We start from the raw sequence: 18664 nt of genomic DNA on the forward strand, positions 1-18664 counted from the left end.
TTTCATTTACATTGTTTTAATTGTGTAGTATTTTTCACTTATTTTATTTTATATCAATTCATGCAAAATTTTCTATATTTCTCATATTTGTGACAACATATATTATTATTTCATTAATTCATATATCATATATTTTTCAGCCATTCTCCAACTGGTGGGTAACCACTTTATTTTCAGATCTTTACTATAACTGGATGTTTTTTAAGTTTGGCATACACTGGACCTTTGTTTTTGAATTTGACTTCTTTTAACTTCCCCAATAATGGGTTTTCTGCATCAAAGAGTATCAGACAGATTAGATTGGTGACTCTTTCTCTGGTTAGCTGGCACAGCAGAGTGCTGGACCTGAGTCAGGAAGATCTGGATTTAAATCCAGCATCAGATACTTTCAGGTTATGTGACAAGTGACCTGGGCAAGTCAATCTCTGACAGCCTTAGTTTCTCAACTATAAAATCGGGGTAATGATGGCACCTACCACTGAAGTGTTAAAATTAAATGAAGTAATAATATTTGTAAGATACTTAAGCAAAGCATATGGTAGGTACATGGTATGGGCTTAATAACTGCTTATTCCTTTTCTTCTTCCCTTCCCTCCTTATGACAATTGCAAAATGAAATCCAGAACAGTGAAACAGTTCAGACTCTACTGAAATAGTTCATTAGTGTGCCTGTTTTTCCATCTCTCTGTCAATATTGATTATTCTCCTTGAATAATGATAATATCTCACATTGATATGCTGTCATCTAACTGCCATTAAATTTGTCAATTTATGCAGAGAAAGGCGAAATTTGTATTCATTTGTGATTTGGATCGTTTTTTTTTTTTTTTTAATAGTTATCAGGTTTTTATTATTCAGTTGCTCCAGTTGGGAAATGAAGGCAAAGAGGATTAAGTGACTTGCCCAGAGTTACACATTTAGTATCTGAGGTCATTTTTGAGTTCAAGTTTTCTTCTTGACTCCAGATTCTGTGCTCTATCATGCCACTTGGTGGCTTTTATTTAGATTTTACAAGCTTCTTAAACAATTTATAATATCTTTTGACCACTTATCTGTCTGTCAAATAAATCTACTGGGGAATAGTCCTTGGTATAGATATTTTTATCATTTTCCTATATAACTTTATTATGTAAGATTTTTACTCAAGATATTTGATTTCCTATTATATTTTTTCTTTTCTAATTTTGTTTTCATTGATTTTATTCATAAAAAAATAAAAATATTTAAGTCAAAATGTCTATTTTGTGTTTTATGATTACTTCTATTCCTTGAAATGGATAAGTTTTCTGTCACAATTATAAAAAGAATCTGACCTAATTTTTTAATGGCATGACATTTGATAGTTGGTTCACAAATTCATTTTCAGTTTGTTGTGATTTACAATATTAAATGGTGATGTAACCTAATCTCAAGAAAACTGATTCCCAGTCTTCTCAGAAGTCCATTTTAAAAAAGGAACCTTTTTTTTCTTTTGAGAATTATTTGTTACTATCATTTCATCACTTATCCATTGGGGTGAGGAATTTCTTATTAGGCTTATCAAAACAATTTAAAATTTTTTCTTCTATTTCTTTTTTGGGGTATGTGTATATTCACTCATATTTAGGCATTAAAATTTAAATTTGATGATAATCATTTATCATATAACTTGAAGTCTAGCTGTGTCTCCTTTATTCATATTTTTTCATCATAATTTCTTTTTAGATTCTATACTTTTTTTCCTTCAAGTAAATTCTTTTATTATTTTGTCAAGTTCTAAAAATTAGCCTTTCAATAATTTAAATTTGATGGCACTAAATATTTAATTTAATGTAAATAGTATTATCTTTTTCATTATGTTGACTTGGCCATACTATGATCAGTTATCATCTCAATAGTAGTTTAAATTTGTCTTTATTTTGTCATGCATATTTATAGTTGTATTACACAAATCTTGTGTGTATTACTAGGTTATTTTTCATGTATGTTATATATTTTGTGATTATTCTGAATGTGATTTTCATAACCTCCCTCCCCCTTCCTTCCTTTTAATGCCCAAATATGAGTGAATATACACACATCCCAAAAAAGAAATAGAAGAAATTTTTAAAATATGAATTCAGATCATTAATGAGAGAAACACAAATTAAAACAACTTTTGAGGTTCTATCTCATGCCAGCAGAACAGGCAAAGGTGACAAAAGATGGGAAGGGAATCATGGGGTTATGGAAAGACAGTTTTATGAATGTGCTATTTCTGAAGTCACGATCTGCATCAAACATTCTAAAAAGTAATTTGAAATTTTGATTAATAAGTGACTAAAATACCTATGCTTTGTCTATGGCCCAGAGATCCTAATGTCAGATATATATTCCAAAGTGCTTAGGGGTGGAAAAAGAAGTTCCATGTAGATCAAATGAATCATAGAATCATTTTTTATGGGAACAAAGAAGTGAAAAAAAGAAGATACCTAATGATTAGGTAATAGCTAAACAAATGATGTTACATGAATGTGATGGAAAATTACTGTGCCCCCCCCCAAAAAAAAATGAAGAATAAGAAGAATTTAGAGAGGCATAAGAAGATATATGATGGATCAGTGTCAAGTGAGCAGAAACAGGAAAATAATCTAGACAATGACTACAATGGAAATGGACATTTTAATTTATTTTAATTTAAAATGATTACATTTAAATTGATGTCAATAACTAAGAATAGTTTAGAACTAGCCATTTAAAAAGTTTAATGTATTATATAAGTATTCAGGTGAGTTTATCCTTATTCATTTAGGTGATTGTAATTCCATTATTTACTTAAAAGTACCTAACTCACTAATAGTAAGGAAGATGAGAAATGGAAGAATCTGACAATATAAAATTAATGTACCATGTAGTAATAATACATATAGCACTTCAAAATTTACAAAACATCCTAACCATACTAATTATCTCATTAGAGTCTTGTACTCTTTGTGAAGTAAATACAAATATTTTATAAATGAGAAAACAGACTCAAAAGAGTCAAATGAGTTGATCATGGTCATAATATCTGAGTTATTTTTTGAATTAGGTCTTCCTTCCCTATTTACCCAACATCTAATTATACATTCTATTCATTTAGAAAAGTGTATTACATAGTAACTAATGCTACATTAACTAGACTATGGCAAAATTAGAATGATTTTAAGAAATTACCTGTTGTACTGTAGAATTTCCTCCATTTAAGATGGCAATTCCAAGCTTCAGGGTAGCAGCTACCATTGGTCCAGTTTCACCTTAAAAATATAAATATATTATTTTCTAGATTACTTTAAGTCTATTGTATTTATTTATCCTCACTATGCCAATTAGTTTTTATTTATATGATTATTATCAGTCTTTTATGTTACCTTATTGATCAGCAATGATGATAATACCATAATAATATCTAACAAAATCATTAACATTCACTTACATGTTTATAGAATAGAAGAAATAAAAGAAAAAAAATTAACCTATTGTGGAACTTTGATATCAGCTTTTATGCTTGCAAAATATACTCAATATAGTATCCTATCTAGAAGGGAAAAAACTGTATAGGAAAGATTAAAAAACATAAGATAGATTTGGCCTAACACAATGACTTGGTTTTTTTAAATAACTTTTTATTTACAAGTTATATGCATGGGTAATTTTACAGCATTGACAATTTGCAAACTTTTTGTTCCACTTTTTCCCCTCGTTCCCCCCATTCCCCCTCCCCCAACCATGGCAGGTTGACCAATACATGTTAAATATGTTAAAGCATAAATTAAATTCAATATAAGTATACATGACAATGACTTGTTTTTAAAATAATAGTAGCCTCAAGCCCTGGGTTACAAAATTGAACACATTTGATGAAATATTTTGAAAAGTAATATGTGTAGAATAAGCATTTGTTACAAAGATTTTTTAAAAGTAGGATTGTGAAGATGCACTTAAAACTGACAATTAGTATCATGTCCAAAAACACAACAGCCAAAACATTTATCTATCAAATCCTCTAATTCTCTATATTTACAACCTAGGAGCCATCCTGGATTTTTTATTCTCTTCCACTTTGCATATCCACTCCATTGCCAAAACTTGATTACATTCCCTAAGCATCTCTTACAATTGTTCCCTTATCTTTATTTATACCAGGACAATACCCTTATCACTTTTTTTTTTTTCCTGGATTACTGCAATAGCTGCTTAATTGGGCTTCTTATATCCAATGTCTTTCCTCTCCAATACAAGCTCTATATTGCTATCAAACTGATATTCCTAAAATTTGACCACATCACTGGATTTCCATTATTTTTAGGCCAAAGGCCACAATAAAATATATATTTTTTTCTAGAATACATCTGGAATTTAATCTTCACAATCTGGTTCTAGTTTATCTTTCCAAGTTGATGACACATTCCTCCTTTTTTAGATATTATATGCTCCATCCCAACTGTCCTTTCCTACTTGAAAGTACAATATAATCCCTGTCTGTGGACCTTTTGGATCTGCTACTAAGCAATATCTCTTCCTTTATTCTTCTTAGGACCTCTATTTTTCTCCATAGAGGCTAAATCCTTCAAGAAGCCCTTTCTGATTTCCCCTTACACATTTTCTCCTAAGTTATTGTATATCTATTTTGTATATAACTTGCATTTTGTAAATTTTTTTTCTGTGAATGTATTATATGCCCCAAACATAAAGTAATCTTCTTGAGGGCAAATATGATATTTTTCAATTTCTCTCTCTAATCCCTGGTACATAGTAGATATAAAAAAAAAAAAAATACTTGCTAATTTACATAATAGAAAGGTTTCAAAATGTTCCGAAAAGGTTTTTTTTAGTAAGATTTCTGAGGGAAGGTCTTTATAGATAAGGGAAAATGAACTGAAGGCTCAATAATGGTTAAAGTTGACATTTGATTAATAGAATCTAAAAGGCCCATTAAAAGAACCATTTTGTGAACATAAGTATTTTGAATAAAGAGATAACAATAGGAAGAAAGACTATTTAAAGACATCTTTTTACAGATTCTTACCTTTGCTGGCACTGATTGTCTGTAGCACCATTTCAGCAGCCCCTCTGTCATGTAATCGTGCTTGCTGGTAGAGGAGTTTTTGTTTTTCCATTTCTTTTTCCTGAACACAAATCCCAACCATTTATGTTGTAGTCATCAGAGAACATAAAATATGTCTAAAGACGATAATTTTTAAAGTTATCTCTTCATGTATGGGCTCTATGACAACATTATGAACCATTTCAATACAAACACTGTTACTCAATAGATACCAACATATTCAACTCATTCTCCACCCCCCCCCTTTTTTTTTTTTTTTTTTTTTTTTAACTTTTCTCAATATACTTTTAGTGCTGGTTTATTAGGATGGATTTTCTCAATTGTGAATTGTTCGATCAGCCCAAAGCACGTATCACAGTTTTGTAGTACTTCATTAAACTTGCACTTTCTGAATTGTATTTTTGTGCATTTATTTTTCATATTTTTAGTAATCTCCCATGACATAACCATAACTTGATACTGCTCAGCAAATGACTCGAGTTGCAAGTTGTCACTGAATCACAGAAAAGCTTGATCTGAGACATCTTGGAGTTTAACCAAAATTGAAAGCTGATATAAAAAAGAGATAGATTTCAACTAAGTAGTGTACTTATCATACTGATCACCCCAATCACATTGATCCCCAAAGAATAAAGAATGCAATGTGCCTTTATATTTTGCATTCTCTGGTGGTAACAAACGATACTGCATGGCGCTGCTGGAGCAATGATTGAAGTTTATTCTTTTCCATTTAAACTACCACTGAAAACATAAAGAAGAAAATAAAAATAAAATATAAAGGCACAGCAAGTTCAAGACTAGTATGATCATTCACTTGAGCAATCCAGTTCGCTGGAGAATTGAGACGGGACTAAGCAGTATAAGTTGCAAAATGAAAGTTGCATAGAGCCCTTTGACAGCGAGTCCATCAGAATGGCGTGGTAGAAAAGCTTAGTCAATGGGACATGAAACAGTCAATTAGTATCATGTCCAAAAACACAACGGCCAAAACATATATGACCTAAGAGCAGGAACAGCTGCAGCAGAAGTAGCCAGAGTGACAGCTTTGCTGCCATAAACTTTCCATCCAAAGTACGGAAAATAGACACTGGAAGATGGAAGAGGTTTAAAAAATGAAGGCTTGCTAGTTACATAATATGAAAAATAAAGTAAACTAAAAGAAGAGGGAAAATAAATGGGCTCAAACAAATGAAAAAAGAAACCTTTAAATCAAAAGCAACCAACACAGACATTTATGCTGTTACCAGAGAGTTCTCGCCGAGGCTGGCAAATTTGTTTCTTAAATCTTTGATAATATCGTGCTGCGAAAACAAAATTGATCAGGTTTTTTTTTTTTTCACACTACAGTTAGAGCTCCTGTGGTTAATTTTTATTTTTTTCTTAAATTATGTGATAGGCCTAAATGGAAGCATAGAACAGAAAAAAAAAGGCAGCTTTGCTTTATATGTAGCCATGCTAACATCTAAAAGGTTTGCCTTCATGTTTAAACCTCTTCCTGTGAAGTCAAAAAACAAAACGAAAACAAAACCACACACACATACACAAAACTATATTGTTGTTACAACACAGTTTCAGGAAAACTGAAAGAAAACCTTTTTGTCTGCTCTTCAGGTGCTGCTTAAAACTGATGAGCAACATTTGATTCTTCTTTTTAGACCCAACAATCTTTTACTTTCCTTCTATTGCTAGAGCTGCTTACAGTTGCTTCCAGCTTAAATGACTTATATTTTTGTTAATAAAGTGCTTTTCAATGTAAGAGTGGTAACAAAATATGTTAACACAAAAAACTTATCATTACTATGAGCAAAAGAATCAAAGGATGAAAAGAGATGAAGATAGAGAAAAGGCCAGTTCCTACATTGATATAAGAGAACAAATGAAGACAGCCTTCAGGTTGACTTGACAAACCACCACCAAACATGGAAATGTTCAAAGACAGAACGATTTGGATTAAAAAATTTAAATTTCTGGTCTCCTCTATATTAATTGAATGTGACAAAGTCCATTGACTATAAACACAATTTGCAAAGATTCTATTGTTTTTGATTATACAGCACCTAACACTGGGTAACTAATGTATACTTTTTTGGAAGATGAAAAGACTCACTTGAGTAAACATTCAGTCAAAAAGTATAGACTAAGATCTGCCAGGTCAATATTAAATCTACTGTAGATTATTAATGGCTCCATTTTTAGACTGAGAGGCAAGATAGTCAGCAATTCTCTAGCACATCTTTTTTCTTCTTCTAAGAATTGTCTGTTTTATGTTACTCTACCCCTTATTAGTGAAAAATATGTCATAACTTTAAAGTCTTGAAAACTACATAAGAAACCATAAAAAAGATATAGGATAATAAATGAGCACTAAATAGAAGAAAATAAGATTTCTTTTACTTTAGGATATGAGTGAGGGGAAAAATGCAATTTACTACAGTAATATTCCCATCCTTTCTATTTCATGGTTCTTTTCCTAGTGAATTTTAGATATCAGGAGAATGATTTAATTTTTTAAAGAGTTACTATAATAAGAATAAAATCTAGTTTATTTTAGAGTAATTGTCAAACAGAAAAGGATAATTGATGTTCCCAGAAATCATTCTATGAAGTTGTTATTTTTCCTTATTTAGGGTAGCTTTTGACTTGTGAAAGGTGCATGGCACAGTGGAGAAAATGATGGCCTTAGAGAAAGATTTTGACTCAAATCCTCCCTCTTACATGTACTGTGTGACCTTAGACAAATACCTTAATGTCTCATTACCCCAAGCAATTTTCTAAAATTATGAAATGCGGAACATATACCAAACTTTTTTGGTAGTAGGAATAATTCACTGAAGAATTACTTTATCAGTTAAATCACACACACAAAAAAAAAACCCACAATTGAGTAGTAGCTTTTATTTTCAGATTCAGATTATCTGAATTTCAATATGATCTCAAATTAAAATGGCCACTTGGTTATTTTACATTTCTGGAATTGTTCCAGGGTTACAGAAGGAGGGAAGTATTTTGAAAAAAATAAAGTTAACTTAAATTTATCCCCAAAGAATATTGATTTTAGAAAGCAAGAGAATTAAAAATCACTAGATATTGTTACAAATAAGTCATGATGAAGCTCTCAAGATCAGATGCATTTATCGGTGAGACAAGAGATGTGATTTGAATATTTGGATTTGAAATATTAATCAAATAACATTCTCTTCAGAGTGACAACTTTGCAATAAAATCTCTCTCATGTCAAGCTTTTGACATTTAAAGAGTAAAACAAAATAAGATGATTCTCAAGGAAAACACAGTTCTTTTGCATCGTCAATAGTCTGGCTAATGTTAAGACCAAAAAGAGAAGAAAACAAGAAGCAGAAATAACAATGGTCCCTTTTTTCTTGGTGGTCAAAGAGTTTTTCTAATTCTTTTGATAATCCCAGAATAGAGAAGGGAATATATATTTTAAGCTGGACTTTTTTGACCAATACAAAAGATTCCTTCTTTCTGAAAGAACAATCTTCAGTACTTGCTTGAAGTGGCAATTTCAACTAAAGACTGATGATTTGAATCTGATCGGTTATGGTTCCAATAGCACCCAATAATCTTCAGTTTAGTTGTTTTTAAGTCTTCCACATTTGTTTAGAAAAATATTATGATAATTACCTTAAGAATTCTACTACATGTTTTAAAGAAGCAAGTTGAGATCGAAAAGAGAATGTAATTTCATGAACTGCATTTTATATTTTTAAATACAAGAAGAAATGTGTTAAAATAAAAATATTATTTTATTTGACATGTTTTTGAAGGACTCACAATATACTAGAGACATTCAAAAAAACATTTTTAGAGAATGAATTCTTTAGTTACTAAACAGAATAAAAGATATTGACAGAAAGCAAAATTTGAAAACTACATGCAAGAAAGATGGAAAGAAATAAAGTGGTAAAAACTTGATAATGATATTGATTCAGACCATAAACCAAACAAGAGATTGAATTATTCTATAATGTTCAAGATACTAAAAAGCTAGGCTTTTGGAATAATCTATTCATTTGTCCAATTTATTCTATACTCTGAATACACAATAAATAATTTATAAATGCTGAATTGATTACATGAAAGTATCTTGCAATGTGAATAGCTTTGTAGAATTAATCTGAAAGAAAACCAAATTATACCTGATATAGTATTTTGTAGTTTTGCCATATGAGATGAAAAAGCCAACACAATATCAATATTCTTTTTATATACATTCAAATTTTAGTCAATTAACTCTTTACAAGAAAATAGGTACAAATGCAATTATTCTGATTAATGTATTTTAAATGTGACATTTAATTTTATTCTCACATTCCATCATAATAATTTCTCCTTGTGTTCTAACCTTCAATACTACTGAAGTTTTTCTATATTTTTGTTTCTCAATATTAAAAAAAATCCTTACATATGATCAATTTGGAACTGTTCAAATCTAGCATGATTTTAGCATCCAGATTTCTTAAGTATTTAACAATTATAATAATTGGAATCTTAGAAGTTTACTTCATGTAGTATCTTACACAATGCAGTCTCTTTATCCAAGTTTTCTATGTTAAAATACTGTAGCAAGTAATTACTAAAAGGCTGCATGAATAATAAAAGTATGAGAAGAAACTTATTGAAGAAAAGAGGGATGGAAGATGAAGGGAACAAACATTCATATATTAAATGCTTCTAATATGAATATCAGACACAGTGGAAAGCAATTGATAAGTACTATTTCTTTTGATTTGGCTGAAGATCCAGAAGATTAAATAAATTTTTAAAAAAGGAATACAATGGATTTTCTAAATTATTTCTTTTAATGTTATTTAGAATATAGAAGTGTGACCAGATATTATGAACAATCATACTTCTGCAGGGATTTGTTTATGGAATATGCTTATCTAAATTAGTTTAAAAAGTACATCAAAAAAAAGGATATGCAACTAAGATGAAATAGATTTTATAACTGAAATTCTTGCTAACAGATTCTACAATACTAAACTATCAAAGAAATGGTTCAAGGGAGCAGTGATTCAAGTATGAGGTCTGAAGATAGTATGACATATCTTCCTGAGTTCAAATCAGCCCTCAGATATCAACTAACTGTGCAAATGCTGAGTAAGTCCCTTAACTCTGTTTGCTTCAATTTCCTCATCTGTAAAATGAACTGGAGAAAGAAACAATCCAATGTTTTTGCCAAGAAAATCCTAAATAAGATCATAAAGAGTTGGACATGACTAAAATGACTGAACCACATAAAATGATAAAAAAATGCTATTAAGCTACAACTTTGAGGGCAGCAAATAATGTCCATTGCTATCCAGTGTAGTATATTGCATACATTTTCAGACTTTCTCAATCACTGTGGTAATTCCCTCCTCCCTGTTACTAAATTTCTTTCTTTTTTTTTTTTTTTTCCTACTGAAGCAATTGAGGTTAAATGACTTGCCCAGGGTCATACAACTAGGAAGTGTTAACTGTCTGGGATCAGATTTGAACTCAGGTCCTCCTAACTTCAAGGCTGGTGCGCTATCTACTGTGCCACCTAGCTGCTCCCTCCCCCTTTTCTTTAAAAAAATATTCATTGTTATATGTGATATCTGCTTGGTAGTGGAGAAGTTGAATGATACTAGGGGAAAATTTTGTCATATAAATATATATGACAAATATATATAAATATAAATAAATAGATATACAAGTAAAATTTATTTTATGAAAGAAAATATGTAATAATAATTATGTAATATAATAAAGAAAACATCAACTCTACATTTCTTTTCCTAATAAATAAAATAAATATACATACAATGTATATGTGTTGAGATATATATATATATGTATTTATATATATACATATACAGGTATGTGTTTGTATGTGTGTGTGTATTACATAGGGTTTAGACTAAGGGAACTCACAGTCATAATGTACTTTTCCTTGATCTCATCAAATCAAATCAAATGTTGAGTTGTGGGCAACATATTTGAAAAAGTCTACTGAAAGATATTGTAAGATTTATAGAGGGCAACCAGGATAATGATGAGCCTGGAGATCATATCATATGAGCATCAATTCTAGGTATGGAAGATATTTAGACTGGTGAAAAGAAAATTTAAGGGGCCAATGCAGTTGGTTTAAGTATCTGAAAGAGGATCATGTGGAAAAAAAACATTTGTATTGCTTGGCTGCAGAAGTCAGAAGTAGGAGCAATAATAAAAAAAAAAAAAAGAAAAGAAAAAGAAAAAAGAAAAAAGAAAGAAAAGATGCTGACATGGAAATATAATTTTTTTAAGGGAAAACTTTCTAACAATTGGAATTCTTCCAAAGAGTAACGGATTTCCTAGGCAGGTGGTAGGTTCCTTTTTACGGATGATAAAAATTTGAAAAGATGCTGGGTGACTAACACTTACAAGCATGTTGTAGATGTACCTCTAGTTTACGAAGTATTGATTTGTGATCTTTTTAAATGTTGAGATATCTGATACCTTTCATATCATACCATGCCTTCTTGTATCCAATCAGACCCCAATTAATGAGTGAATCCCAAAATGAGAATGAATTCTATCACAAATGAAAATAATTCTATTTTTAAATATGTCTTTCCTATAAAAAGGAAGAAAAGCCCTCATTAGAATATCACTGTATGGTTTATGTACTTTTATGATCATAGAATTTAGAATGGAAGAAGCCTTAGAAATTATCTGATCAAATCTTTCATATTATAAATGAAGAATGAAGAAACTTAAACCAAGAGATGTCAAGTGATTTGCTTAACACTCCACAAGTAATAAGCATAATTAGGTAGGATTCAAACCCAGATATCTGCCTCAAAATTCAGTATTAATGCCTAAATGTAGGCAGGTTGTCTACCAAATGTGGGCTCTGTTTCTAAATTTGTGATTATAGTCTATCAACAAGAATCTGATAACTTTATTAAGTTTTCAAATATATTAGAACACTTTTCACATGTTTATACTACCTAGTGTTTAACAATTAGTTCACTATTCAGAGAATATCTTCAGTGTTAACAATGCAGAAAACATTGTATTAGGCACTCTAAGGGCATATTAAAAAGGAATAAAGTATAATCCATCAGTTCAAAGAATTTAAAATCTGGAGGTGAAGAAAAGCTACATCCAAAATAACTGTTACAAGGCACATTAAGGCACATAATAATAATTTTTTTTAAAGAACTATAAGAGTTCTAAGGACTCTTGCATGACTTTTCAAAACTCAGAAGATCTAAGGGGACCATGGAGTATTTCATATAGAAGGAAGAAATTGAAGTAAAACTTGAAGGATAGTTAGAATCTCATTAGAAGAGAAATTTACAAAAGAGCAGTGAGAAGCAAGAAACCATTACAACTGAATTATAAGTCATTGTTAACTATCTATAAAGTTTGTATCCTTTGTTTCTTCTGCACTTCTTGTTCTGAGAGAAAAATTGGGACTTTGGAATTTAATATATGTTTGATCTCATTGATGTAATAATAATAAGGATTTATGTAACATTTTAAAGTATGCAATGTATTTATTTTCATTTGAACTTCAGAACAATTGTATGAGGATGGTATTATTATTATTATTAACATTTTATAGATGAGGAAATTGAATCTAAGTGAGGTTAAGTGACATGCCAATGGTAACAGAGTCATTAAATGTCTGAAACATTTCCTGACACCAAGTCCAGTGGTCTATCAGCCAAGTGACCTAGTGTAAATGCTTTGGACTTGAAATCAGGAAGACCTCTGTTCAAATAATAAATCTAGCACTTATTATCTATGTCTCTGGAAAAGTCCATTAATCTCTCACAGGCTCAGTTTACTCATCTTTAAAATGAGAATAGTACCTATTTCACACGGTGTTGTAAGGATTTAATGTAATCATGAATGCCAAGCATTTTACAAACCATGAAGAACTATATTCATTATGATCTTACACTGTGTCACCTATTTGTGGCAATCCAATGAAGTAGAAGACAAGCCATCCACTTCTGAATATCCTGTAGAAATCTAGTCTCCTAAATGTCACCAAAGTCTACCAAACACTAGAATGTTTCTTGAATTCTCTTGACATTGTTTAAATATAAATGTAGCACAACTACTGACCACTGACTGTCTCAATCTTGCTATATGGTCAGTCTATGTTTCCTGACATTTTAACCCCAGCAATAATAAATTTCTCCAATATTTACTATACTTTCCTGTGAAATTTATAATATGCTGCAAGCTGTTTACAACAGCCACAACTGTCTTCACTGTGCTTTAGTAGGTGCTTAATAAATGCTTATTGACTGACTAAATAAAGGCCTATTGGACAGATTTAGGTTCACTGACTTTTGGAAGTAAAAAGACACATTATCAGCGGTATATAACCAAACAACAGCAACTACTAATTACATTCCATTTATAATAAATAATTATATTATAAAAGATAGATTTCTTTCTAAAACTCATTAGTAAAATACAATAAAAGAGTAGCTAAGAATTTCACAATGAGTGTAACTACATGATATAATAACATCTATTCATTTTGAAGAAAACAAATGATAAAAGTACTTAATAGATATGTCTGATAAAACAGAATTCTATCACACTACGTTTTTTGCTTTTCAATCAACTGTATTAGGATTATATACCCTAAAAGAACAGTTCTGTCCTTTTTTTTTTTTTTTTTTAAACTTGCCACTTTGGTTTTGTTAGCATAAGCACTTGGCAACAGCAAATTTTCTCTGAAAGGAGGCCCTGTCCAGAGTCCACAAGGAGGCTCAGTGGATAGAGTACTGGACCTAGAGTCAGGAAGCCTCTTTGTCCTGTGTTGAAATCTGGCCTCAAACATTTAGCTGGGTGACCTTGAGAAACTTAATCCTGTTTGTCTCAGTTTCCTCGTTTGTAAAATGAGCTGGAGAAGGAAATGGCAAACCTCTCGTTTCTTTTCTAAGAAAACTCTAAATGAGATCACAAAGTTAGACGTAAACAAAACAACTGAACAAGTAAGGCACTGAAAGATTAACTAACTTGTTCAAAGTTACACATCCTGTATGTGTCAGGGAAAGTCTTTAGCCTAAGTATTCCTTACTCTGGAGCCAGTTCTCTTACCACTGGGCCACAGTGCCCCAAAGAATAATACAAACATTCTGGGTTGTTGATATTAACACAATATGTCTTGTAAGAATATGAAAATATTTTCTTACACATCATACAAATAAATTATGGTCTTATTTAACAACAGGGTTATCTGGAGATCATGCCTCAGTGGTATAATTTTTTTTTTAGATTGGATAAGGTCTATTATCATATCCCTATCTCATCTCTGTCTCATTGTCTTAGAACTGGAAGGAATCCTCAGTAATCCTACCTCTTTGTCATATTATCAGCACCTATACCTTTGAGAGAATCTTTTATCTGATAAACCTTACTTGATAACACCATTTGAAAAATTGCTCAAAAGCTAATGAGAGGGAAGAGAACCTTTCTCCTGAAATCAAGAATCAAATTTTCTTTATGCTGCTCTTTAGATACACCTTCCTATCTAAGCCCCAGAGAACACACACACACACACACACACACACACACACACACACACACACACACACAATAACAAAAGCACTACTGCCTACATCTGCAGTTCTGGACCGAGAACTTTCCTCTCAGCAAAACTTACAAAAAACTGATCTTCCAAAATACCACTTTGGATTATGAAGATCTGAAATGCTTTTTTAAAATTAAAGTCATTTACTTTTAGCAATTTTTAAAATTTATATGTTAAGATACCATTATGATGACTTTGGTGAAAAAAGTGAATTCTTATCTAGTTTTATCAATATTATCAACCATCTACTTTGTTTCTCATAACTAGAATTGTGTCAAATATAACATCAAGAAAGACGAAGCCAGATGAAGCACAGATCTGGTAATATCAAAAGATAATCAGAATAATTTTTCTTGGCAAATAAAGTCCTTAGGCATTAGCATGCCTACCAAAACATCAAATCATGAATCCTCCAAATAGCAAGAAGAACACACTATTCTGAACCAGATGAGAGACAATGATAAGACAAGTTGTGTTGGTGCCACAAACTTGGAGGAAGATTTTCAAGAACTTTTTCTACCAATGCATCGAAGATGTTGGGTCTAACAAAGGTAAATGTCACAAGAAACTGAAACTCAGACCCAGACAAATACACATATATATATATATTTTTTACCTTGCTGCGTTGGGATCCTGTGACCTTAAGGAAGGGTGAGGACAAGAAGCAAAATAGCAATAAACAAGTGTCCACAAAATTGCTCTGAAGACAACTGATAGACCATACATGATGTGCACTTCAGACAATATCATTTGCTGCTTGAATTTAAAAAAAAAATAAAATGTATTCTCCAATCAATAAAGATGGACTCAAAGTTAGCATATTTATCAGATAAAAAGACAAGATATTAATTTTATGTGTGGGTTTTTTGGGTCAGTAACATTACTTGTTTTCACAAGTTTTTTTTCAGCACTGCAGAAATACTGAAATTATCATATGAAGGCTCAATACCAGGAAAGGTATTGTTTTCAAAAATGTTTTTAATGAGTCCACTGTATTTTAATAATTATTGTGGATATATTTTCAAACTAATATTTTAAAACTTAGACATATAAATGAAGTGACAGAGAAATAAATTAATTTGATCTTGTTCCTTCAAACTGGTTACTTTACACAAAATTTCTCTTTGGAGAAATGAAACCAAGAGTTGAGAAGAATGACAGTTAGCAAAGAGTAATTCTTCTCATTTGAAAAGAAACAATATTCTATAAATGTAGGAGTAGATAATTACCTGCCTCTCTAAGGTAAAGCAACTGATCAATAATAATAAAGTTTCAAAAATTTATAAACAAAATATGCAAATATAAAAACTGTTATGATAAAAATTAGAAAAATGCAATCCTAAGAAAATAGGTACCCTTGCCTCATGCATGCAAATTGCACTATGTGCAATTATCTACATATGTACAAGGAATGAGTGGTCTGATTGGCAGAAATAAAAATTAGTCAAAATCTTCAATCTTGTGATTTTTTAAAATTCAGGGGAAAATAATTATTAAAAATATCCATATATTTTATATTAAATTTTAAGCCAAAATAATAAACATGACTAATTAATGGTATAACGATAAATCACAGCAAAAGTTTGATCCAATAATACCTTCCTTTATTAAATTTCTACTAGGATTTCAAGGGGAAAATTTTCCCAAGTAACAAAATATTTGAAAGTTCAGCAGAAGAGGTAGTATCTCTGAGGCTCTTGGGAAACACTCATTCTGAACATATGGGTTTTATTTTGCTCTACTATTCTGTCTTCTCCCACCACCCTTCATCCACTGCCCCCTAAACTTCTGCAAATGTTAAGACTCAATTTTGTCAATTCAGATTCTAACATGCAGTTCATTGACACAATAAGCTGCAGGAAGCATGAAGCAAGAAACATAAATGTTTGTTATAAGCTATGAAATAATGTTTCCAGGTAGAAAAAGAAAACAAAAAATGCCACTCTTACTTCAAAACTCTTAACTTCTTCTTCACCATCATCATCTTCCTCATCATGACAGCTCTGATAAAATATTTTAAAAAAGGTAACAAGATTATATTGTGCAGTGGGAAAGAAGTATCACATATGATATAATATATTGTGTGCCCAGAATATTTCCATGTAATCATTATTATTAACAACACTTCTACATTGAAATTATGAAAGTACCAAATTAACTGTGATATCAAATTAAGAAATAATAGGTTTTTTAGTGCTATATTTCAACTGGAATGACAACAAAAATAACAGAAATACTTTTGTAAATGATATGTTGAATACAAATTTATGATTTAAAATGCAGAAAAACTTTAATAGGTGTTTTACAAAATTTAAGTGAAACAATGTTTTATATAATTTGTAGCTGGCATAGAGGGCAAGTAGCTGACACAAAGAATACAATACTGGACCTAGGGATGGGAAGACTTGAGTTCAAATCCAGCTCAGATACATACTAGCTGTATGACCCTGAGCAAGTCACATAAGCCTGTTTGCCTCAGTTTCCTCATCTGTAAAATGAGCTGGAGAAATGAATGACAAACAATTCTATTATTTTTGCCAAGAAAATCTCAAATGACATCACAATGAGTTGGACATGACTGAAATAACTGAACAACAACAAAATAATCGGCATATATTACATTGTATATATTTAACTCAATATAGTTGTTTTGTTCAGGTTATAATAACTTAAAATGCCTTCTTTTGTCCTGTCTTGACACTACAATGTATTTTTGAAACCAATGTCAAGATATTAGAGGATGGGAAAATGTGACATGTAGGAGGACAAGAAGAAAAAGGATCTTAGAACTAATGAAGTTGCTTAACAAGCATAAGGATCTTCTCCTAAAGTCTGGGCATTCTAAAAAAACACAAATTTCGATTCTCCTTAGAAAGATTAAGAATGTCTTCAGGATTTAAGATACTTTGTTAGAAGAAGAACTGAATCATGGTGTTACTGAACTCTTACTAAGAGATATAGAGTTTTTTCTCCCGGGTTATTTATACCTTCTGAATCCAATTCTCCCTGTGCAACAAGAAAACTGTTTGGTTCTGCACACATATATTGTATCTAGGATATACTGCAACCCATTCAACATGTAAAGGACTCTTGCCATCTCGGGGAAGGGGTGGAGGGAGGGAGGGGTAAAATCGGAACAGAAATGAATGCAAGGGATAATGCTGTAAAAATTACCCTGGCATGTGTTCTATCAATTAAAAATTATTAAAAAAAAATTTAAAAAAAAAGAGATATAGAAATGGCTATATATTTAGTTAATAACATTACTAATATGAAGATTTTCCTAGGAATTTTATGAAGAATGTGACAGTCTTAAGATCTGAAAATTTGTTAACTTCTGGTAATATATGGGAGCTATTAAAAGAAACCTGTGGTATTATTAATTCTAAGTAGGAGAGTAAATGAAATAGGTCAAAATAGTCATATTTCTATCACTGCTGCAAATTTAAGGTTAGGGCCTTCTGAAAAGAATGATATGGGAAAGGAATAGTTTGACAAATGGGATTTAGCTTTCTGAAAAATAGTTTAAGATATAGAAGTATTGAATTTTCCCTCCAAGTATTGAGTGCTTCTAATGTAGACCAAAAAGATTATTTTTGCCTGGAAATTTGTTAATCTGATCTAGATGAGAAGGCTGGGGTTTAAACTGAAAATGAAGACTGGAGTAAAAAATTTTCAAATAAAATTTGGCTGACAAGAAGTCAACAAGAAAAAGGCAGTAAAAAGAAAGAAAAAATAGCAGTAAAAGTATCTAGTAGTTCACAAGAATAAAGAATGACTGAGTGTAAAAGCATTTATTGAACATTTGCTATGTGTCAAGAGCTATGCTAAAGGGCTATGAATTTAAAAAGAAAAATTAGGATAGTCCTTGTTCTCAAGGAACTCAAATTCCAATTGAAGAAGACAACTCAAAAAGAAAATCAACAGCAATATCAGTGATGGATGGTAAGCTTAAGAGTCCTTAGTATTTATCAATTATTTAAATGATAGTGCTAGGGTATGGA

At 30.9% G+C, this 18664-nt stretch overlaps 1 protein-coding gene across 1 annotated transcript in view; it reads right to left on the reverse strand.

Annotated features, from left to right (window-relative positions):
* The window catches only part of RYR2 (ryanodine receptor 2), a 522738-nt gene that overhangs the window by 114345 nt on the left and 389729 nt on the right, over positions 1-18664 (reverse strand). Inside the window, exons 81-84 of the mRNA XM_051996568.1 lie at positions 16610-16663; positions 15277-15300; positions 5027-5126; positions 3175-3254 (exon numbers count right to left, since the gene is read on the reverse strand). Of these exons, the coding sequence (XP_051852528.1) occupies positions 3175-3254; positions 5027-5126; positions 15277-15300; positions 16610-16663 (258 nt within the window). The remainder of the gene's footprint in view (positions 1-3174; positions 3255-5026; positions 5127-15276; positions 15301-16609; positions 16664-18664) is intronic.

Source organism: Antechinus flavipes, chromosome 4, assembly GCF_016432865.1.
Source record: "Antechinus flavipes isolate AdamAnt ecotype Samford, QLD, Australia chromosome 4, AdamAnt_v2, whole genome shotgun sequence".
NCBI classification, from domain to species: Eukaryota; Metazoa; Chordata; class Mammalia; order Dasyuromorphia; family Dasyuridae; genus Antechinus; species Antechinus flavipes.